Raw genomic sequence first — 8,478 nt, 5'->3', positions numbered from 1 at the left:
GAGGGCATATCCCCGATGGTTTCTAGGTTGTGTGGGAAGGACCCCCTATCGCCGTCACTCACTTGGTGACGGTTCCGAACGCCATCGTGGAAAGGGGTCAAAAATCGTTTGTATAGCACCGACGCGTACCAGTGATGGATAATATAATAGCATGGAACAATCAAAAATTATAGATACATTGGAGACGTATCACACGGCTGCCCCAATCACCTCTGATGGGGCCGTGAGGGCGCCTTGAGGAGCCTACATCACTCGCCATGGGAAGCTCTAGAGGATGGACTTGGGGACAAGGAGTGCTTATGCGGTTGGCTCTAAAGCGAGGAATTGGGTCGATGCAGTGAATTAACGCGAGCAATTCTATATATAAAGGGGGAAGACCGACGCTTCGACGTTTCGGCATAAGTTGATTCGCTTCCACGTAAAGGTGTGGTTGCCAAGGCCAGGGATTGGGGCTGCATGCGGCGGGTCAGGGTCCACCTGGCAGGACAGTTGGAATTCAAAGACTCCTTAGAGGGGAACTCGCCTGTCGAGCCGAAGACTCTAGATCCGAAGTCCTGTAAAGTTGTACTCGGCATTGAAGACCCGTTTAGGGGCTACTGGCGGTGTCCTAGATAAGGGGGTACTTACCCAGCAGGCCCGTTCTCCTCAGGATGGGCCAGCAAGCCACCATTCGTGATCAAGATGGACACCGGAAACCGCATGTAGGAGGCGTAATCAAGACTTCCTCCCCCAAAGACTTGACGTATACACCAAGATCACCATTGTCGCTTAGCTTGTAGCCACGACCTGGCAACCCTAGCACCCTCCCTGGCGTGTATATAATCCATAGGGTTTAGCCCATAGGGGGGACATCAACTCAAATCATTCACCTAGCCCTAGAGTTAGACCACACATTACGATCTCGAGGTAGATCAACTCTGTACTTGATACATCTTCTTCAATATAAACAAGAGCAGGACGTAGGGTTTTACCTCCATCAAGAGGGCCCGAACCGGGGTAAACATCGTCTCCTTTGTTCCTATTACCCTTGATCTGAGATCCATAGCTCGGGACCCCCTACCCCGAGGTCTACCGGTTTTGACACCAACACTCGGGTTCAGTTAGCAGCAAAGGGAATGATTGACTTCAGTATGTAGTGGGATCGATCGTTTGTGTTCAATATGTACCTAGTTTGACTTTGTTTTATGTCATGGATGGGCCAAAGAATGTCATGCGGGTGCATCTCCGACCTGCCCAGGACGAAAAGCCCATTTTCTATCATAATGTTTTGTCATATAAGTAGGAGCCCACCGCATCTATGATGATATGTGTTTTTGTCATAATTATCATCATGGAAGTGTCATATCTGTGACAGAAAAAGTTTTTGTTCAGGCAATAATGTTATAGATGTATCTTTTTGTAGTGGATGGTTGACACGATTGTGTCGCCGTAGGTCGGCGCCCTTGAGGATTCCCATGCCCAGGTCTTTCTTGTGGGAATATCCCCAGAGATCAATGGCAAAAGATAATTGGTCGCTCTAGTGTTTCGAAGTAGTTTGGATTGTGTTTAATTACTAGAATCATGTGTATCATCCAACCCTCTAGGTCTAGTACTCTTTCTGTGTAAACTCTATATGAAGAATACAACTACTTTTGTTTCTCAGTGAATGATTCAAAACTGCACTGAGTATGAGTATGGTGCAAAAATAAATATATCCTCACGAGCTTTTTGATGTAATATGGCATATGGGGAGACATAGGTTTGGGGGTCCAATTGATTGGAAAGTTTCTATTTGGCCATGTTTGGGCTGTCACCCGAACATATGGGGACAAGAGGGGGTTCCGGTTGGAGATCCTATGACTAGCTCCTCTTATTTTTTGGTTAAAGCCTCAAATGAACAGTGTGCCTTAGTCTTGCTCCTGATACCATTCATGGGATCTTCAAAATGGTGTCAGCAATGGTATCGGGATAGCTCAATTACTGGTCCAGTCTACTTCATGCAAAATTATATTATCTCTCTAGGTGGAGATGTGTAACAGATAGATGGGGAAAGGAAACAAGTTATGAAAATGCAACATCTGGCGCCAGATGGCTTTCTCTCTGCTCCTTTCCCCTGCCCCAACCCCTGTCCATATCCTCTCCAGTGACCTCCCCACGGTCCTCAGTTCCCCTCTGTCATGCTAGCTCTGCTCTACCAGCACGGCTGTCTTTGCCCCCTTCTACTTCGCCTTCCTCCTCTCCATCCTTGTTGCCATGCTTGCATCTCCATTGTTTGTGTCATCTAATCATGTTTGGGCTCTTGATCCCTATTTCAAAGCTTCGTATGTGGATGAGGTCGACTCGTCGGTGGCTCTTGTGTTGGCCATCGAAGCTGGTCCGTCGATCCTGGGTCGGGTGGTTGGTCGGGTGCGTAAGTTTGCCAGGGGTGGGCGGGCAGTGACACGTGCCCCGGTGGTTCACTCAGTAATGGATCTTGGTGGGAAGGCCATTCACTACAAGAAATATGTCAACTTGTGACCACCACTATTGGTCAATGAATGGTCACAGATTTCCATTTGTGACCTTTTTGTGACCAAAAACATAAGGTCAAAAGCTGGCCGTCATAAACTGACTATAGCGACCTTTCTTCTGGAATGGTCGAAGATATGACCAAAATACGTGTACTGTGGCATTTTGGTCACTAGCAACCTCCCCAGGCCATGTAGGCATCCAGCGTGGCAATCTGACGTGGCACAAGATTCATCCCGGTCCAATTCGATTTTCTACATGGGCCTAGCCCAACAATTCGGCCTTTTTAATGTATTTTTTCTATCAATTTTTGATCAGCTTCATGGGCCAAGCCCAACATTGCAGCCTTTTTATTGTTGGGTTGTGGCCTTTTTGTCTAAACGAATTTAGTTTTTCTTTTTTTCCCAAAAGAAGGGTCCACTAGTCAGATGGGTCCCAGTTGTCAGGTTCTAGTAACATCATCAGTTGGTTGTAGCCTTTTCAGGCGCAGTACAAAGGAATACAATTTTTCCCAATATTGTTGAGAAATTTTCATAATTTTGCTGTCAAAGCAGCATGTACACAGGAATACAATTTTGCTATCAAAGCAACATTTCAAACGTACATCTTCATGACATCGTACATAAAAACCAGCAATAAAAATATTACAATATGCCATTTGGCTCAAATCACATAACATATGACATCCAGGTTCCAGCAACAAAAAAAGATAACCACCACATCATACCATCTGCACATTCAAAGAGAACAAACTATATGTCAAAAGAGAACTGAGCAGAAAATTGCCAATAAAAGAAAGAAGATAATATACTCTATAATTACTACAGATTTGCTCACTGGATACACACACACACACTTTGCATATACAGATTTGCTCCCCGCAAAAACAATTCTAAACAATTGGCTATAATAATTTACGGCAAAGAAATTCCCAAAACAGAGAATGGTACATCTCGAAATTCCCCAAAAACAGAGGAAATGCGACATCCATGACAAGCTGTGGCATTACTAGAGGATTTGATTAAACCAACAAGTTGGAGTGTGTTGAATAGATAAAAGAAACTTAATTAATGGGGCAATGCAAATTCTTTACTCTCTACCGCACGGCACTCACCTGTGATTGAACCCTGCGGGCACATACAAATTATCACTTGACCCAGTTATGGAATGAGCTAGTGCAAGAATGAGGTAATTCCTACTTTATGTTGGACTAACCAAACAGTGTCCTTTAGTATGTAAAACCTTCTGTTCTTCCAAAAGATTCAGTAGTGGGCTAAATTCTTTACTCACTAAAGTTTCAACTATTCTATATGGAAAAAATTACTAGAAAATCTCTGCAGAGAACCATTACCACCAATCAGTTGCGACTCAATTCTTCTTTCTTGACCCAAATGCATTCTTTCAGGCCAAACGGAATTGAGCCTCCTAGTGAAATCTTCAACTTCCCTGTTTATTCAGAAATGAAGCATGTTATTAATTCGCACGAGGGCTTTTGTATAGGAATATGAGCAGTAAATTCGTTATAGCATTTTCAGTATACATAATAATAGAATAATCAAATATAAACAGCAGTGAGCCCAAGTACTAGCAAATAGATCTTCTGCTTAGAACACTACATCTTAGAAAAGAGAACTAGGGGTAGGAGAGGGAGCCGCTCCCCGATGAGCTTGTGGTCGCTGCCATACATAGCCGCCGTCACGCCGGTCACCGTGCGCAAGAGCAGAGCACCGCTGCACCGGTGACACACACCGTGCGCAAGAGCAGAGCACCTGCTGCATCCAAATCCAAACCGAACAAAAATTAGGAATGGTTGCAGCCATGCTTTTTAAGGCAAACAATACATCAGTTCAGATTGCTGTCATTGAGAGACACAGAGACCAGACAAAATAGTGGACTATTTAACCCTGTAATAAAGAAGCAAAATCTCACAAGACAGTGAAGTCACTAGCAAAAGGAAGAGTAACAGATGAAGAAAAAATCCTGACATACAAAGGTAAGTCATTGTGCATTTTCTTTTTCAATGTGATACACAATAAGCATAAGTAACCACTGGTCATTAACTAGACACGTTCCAACATAGGAAAAACAATTATAGAGGTGCGACTTCAGGTACAAACATAGCAAGGCCACAACAGCCATGCAGTCACTTAACTACAATGAGCTCCTGGAGTGTGGCATCCTTCCATGTGTAAATCTGAACTTCATCTTTTGGCTCCTTCCCTCTCTCAGAAAATTCTTCATTTAGGTGATGGCCACCAACCTAGAAAAAAATAACCAGGATCAATTTTCTGTATTACTGTGTATTTATTCACAAATCTGCAGTCTGCGCTGAGAAGACATTGTTCAGAACTGTTACAGAAGATAAAAGTTGGAGAGTGTAAGGATCTCTACTTGTCTATTTTCCAGATCGCCCACAACAAAAAATTCTCAGATTTCTTAAGCAGTACATGCTTACTACAATTCTTTCTGGCAAGGATTAAGAATAGCCATAGCTGACTTGAAAATTAAAATGCAGAATCCAGTGACTACATGAATAGCATCCATCTTCCTAAAAAATAATGTCCATTTTTTCAGCCAAAGATGGTGACCCAACATTGGCAGCTAAGTACTTCCCCTAAAATTGAGCTCACAGTTCCAACACCAACAGATACTCCTTGAGCAATGCACATATGTGGTGTTTAAATTGTTGGGTTGAAAAATTGTATGACATGTAGTGACTTAAGAGTGCTAAAAATAATGGAATTTGCAAACTGCACGTCTGTCAGCCATGATAAATAGGTTAGTGCTGAACTTCTGATGGCCTTCACCAAAATTTGTTAAGATTTAATGATTGCGACATCCAAAGTGTGTGATTTATATGTTCAATCCTTAAGAGTTTATACAGTCAAAAAAATCCTTAAGAGTTTATTACGGATAAATGGGTCTAGCTATGTTTACACGCCCTTTGGCCCCTAATTAGCCAGGTCTCATGTTGAATTAAAACTGTACATAAGGCCTATCAAACAAACCAACATTATGATAAATAAATTTTGGGATCCTCCGTTGTATCACCAAGTCATGCTTGTTATTAGCAACAACTAGAGTTAAACACCTAATCAAGTGCTGCTCAACTACAGGTGCCATACGGTCGAACCGACCTACACAGCACCATCAGGAACAGAACTTATACATCCTTAAAAAATGCAACAGTGTGAGCACAGTGGTAATGGACCATGTTTTAGTAGCATCATTCGGATAGCACCATACGTTTCCGATTACTTCGCTACCGACCATCCATGGACCACAAGATCCAATCAAATATTGCACAAACCAAGCGAATTGAGGATATCATAATGCGCTCTCGACTGCAAGTGCGCTAAAAAGAAGACGAAAGAGTAGAAGAAAAGAGACAACTGGGCCTTACCTTGGTGAAAACCCGGAGCAGGAGGGGGCAGGTCTGCACAAGAAGAATTCAGTCAATCAGTCCTCGCAATCCTCTAAACGCAAAACCGAATAACATGCCTAAATACAGTGCTTACTGAACTGCACACTAGCATATGCCCGCATGCTAGTATAACAAGTAAAAACATTAGGGTTGCGGAGGCCTAGCTGACCTTCTCACGGTCGATGGGTTCGGGGCGGGGGTGCGCCATGGGAGGCGGGCCACGGTGCATCGGTGGGTCACCTGGACCATGGTGGAGGAGTCGCGGAGGGTGAGGAAGGTGAGGCCAGCGTGGGAGCGGCGGAGGGAGACCCAGCCGCAGAGCCGGACCCGACGCCCGGCGTCGCCCGCCCCGAGCTCGCCGCAGAGAGCGTCCCTCTGGGGCTACTCCAGAGGCTGCATCCTCTCCAGCTTCGCCCCGGCCGCGGGGAGGCCACCGCCTCCTTCGGCGGGGTCACCGCATCGATGGGGTTGGAGAAGGTGCGGCCGAAGGCGTTGAGTGGGACGACATCGGTGGGGCGGAGGAGGTAGAGGAAGCACCAGGCGGCGAGGAACGCGAGGAGGGCGACGAGGGAGAAGGGGTGCGCGAGGAAGGAGAGCGCGGCATAGTTGACATGGAAGTAGGCGAGGTTCTTGCGGAGGCGGGCGGTGGTGTCGAAGAGGGAGTCCGGGCGCGAGTGCGCGGCACGGTCCACGAGCTCGGGCCAGGGGCGGGCGCCCGAGAGGGAGCACTTGGCCGAGTTGTAGAGGCGGCCCAGGAAGGCGCGCGTGGCGGCCGGGTCCGGGGAGGCGATGGAGGTGGCGGCGGTGTCCGGGGCGGCGGGGAGGACAGTCGCGGGCGCGGCGGCCGGGACGGTGGTGGGGAGGATGGTGGCTGGGATGGTTGTAGCACCTAGGGTTAGAGGACCTGGATCTGGATCGGGGATCGGGGAAGAGGGAGGCGGCGGAGGAGGGACCTGGATCTGGATGGGGGAGGAGGGGTAGAGACCTAGGGTTTCTCGAGAAGGAAGGGGATCGAGGGAGGAGAGGCGCTGGCTCTGTAGGAGGTGGACGGCTTAGATCGACTATAATGGGGTGATCCGTCGGCTGCGTCCTGATTGGTTCAAAATATGGGCCATTAAAAATTACTCTATTTCTTAGTGCTAAAAACAAGGGGGTGTGAAGCAGCTTCCAAAAATATTTTGCAAAATGCCATCACTAAAATTTTCAATTAAGTTAGACCATATTTTATGGATGATCACCAATTTGATTGCATTTTCGATCTTTCTACCTACGAGCGGTCATGCCCGTCGTTTTGACCGCATTTTGAAACAGGTCATAAAAATTCAAAAAAATGGAAAACCTTCGCATTGTGCCATTATATGTGGCCAAGTTACCGGGAAATGGCAAACAATGTTGCCTAAGGAAGTTTTCATTTTCTTTGGACGAAAAAACAATTTTCCATTTTTCGAGTGCCCAAAAGGAGGTTTTTTGTGAAGGACCTCCCAGATAATTGTTGCAAAATTGGACCAATCAATTCTATAAAATACTAGGACATATTTAATGCACAATTGATCAAATGGTTGGGTGTAAAAAGTTTTGATCCACCTCATGTGAAAAAGACAAATTTCCGCCGATTCAGCTGGAAGTGGGTCAAATTTGAACTGTAGTTGCCTCGTAGTTTGCTCTTTATTTTTTCCAAAAATCATTTCTAGGTAATAAGTATATATTTAATCATAGAAACACCAAAAGAATTGCAAGATTAAACCACTAGCTAGGAACGGTCATTCCCGCCGTTTTGACCGCATTTTGAAACGGGCATAAAAAATTCAAAAAAAATCAAAAAATTGGGAAACCTTTTCATTATGTCATTATATGTGGCCAAGTTTCCAGGAAAAATAACAAACTTGTAATACGGCAATTATTTTAAAAAAGTGTTCTCAGAAATGAGCTATCACGTGTGGAGATCAATGGCTTTCAAGCCAAATGATCAATCTTATGGCCACATTCATGGCATAGTTTGTTCAAATGATCTCATATTGTGCACAAGGGTGCATATTGGAATGACAAACAATATTGCCTAAGGAAGTTTTCATTTTCCTTGGACGGAAAAACCATTTTCAATTTTTCGAGTGCCAAAAGGGTTTTTTGTGAAGAACCTACCAAATAATTGTTGCAAAATTGGACCAAATCATTTTTCTAAAATATTAGGCCATATTTAATGCATAATTGACCAAATGGTTGGGTGTAAAAAGTTTTGATCCTCCTCTAGTGAAAAAGATAAATTTTCGCCGATTCAGTTGGAAGCGGGTCAAATTTGAACTGTAGATGCCTTATAGTTTGCTCTTTATTTTTTACAAAACTCATTTCTAGGTGCATAAGTATCTATTTAATCAGAGAAACACCAAAAAAAATCCAAGATTCAACCACTAGCTAGGAACGGTCATTCCCGCCGTTTTGACCGCATTTTGAAACAGGCACAAAAAATTCAAAAAAAAATAAAAAATTGGGAAACCTTTGCATTGTGTCATTATATGTGGCCAAGTTCCTAGGAAAAATAACAAAATTGTAATACGGCAATTATTTTAAAA

At 44.5% G+C, this 8,478-nt stretch overlaps 1 protein-coding gene across 1 annotated transcript; it reads right to left on the bottom strand.

The window, feature by feature from the left end:
• Positions 1 to 6,147: 6,147 nt before the first annotated feature.
• Positions 6,148 to 7,192, bottom strand: LOC119283391 (PRA1 family protein B2-like). Its single transcript, XM_037562955.1, has 2 exons — positions 7,183 to 7,192; positions 6,148 to 6,782 (listed from the first exon to the last, which is right to left on the bottom strand). The coding sequence occupies exons 1-2, from the start codon at positions 7,190 to 7,192 to the stop codon at positions 6,148 to 6,150; spliced, it is 645 nt and encodes a 214-aa protein (XP_037418852.1).
• Between the last annotated feature and the right edge of the window lie 1,286 nt (positions 7,193 to 8,478).

Source organism: Triticum dicoccoides, chromosome 4A (genome assembly GCF_002162155.2).
Source record: "Triticum dicoccoides isolate Atlit2015 ecotype Zavitan chromosome 4A, WEW_v2.0, whole genome shotgun sequence".
NCBI lineage: Eukaryota > Viridiplantae > Streptophyta > Magnoliopsida > Poales > Poaceae > Triticum > Triticum dicoccoides.
This window is presented reverse-complemented; position numbering and strand designations above follow the sequence as displayed.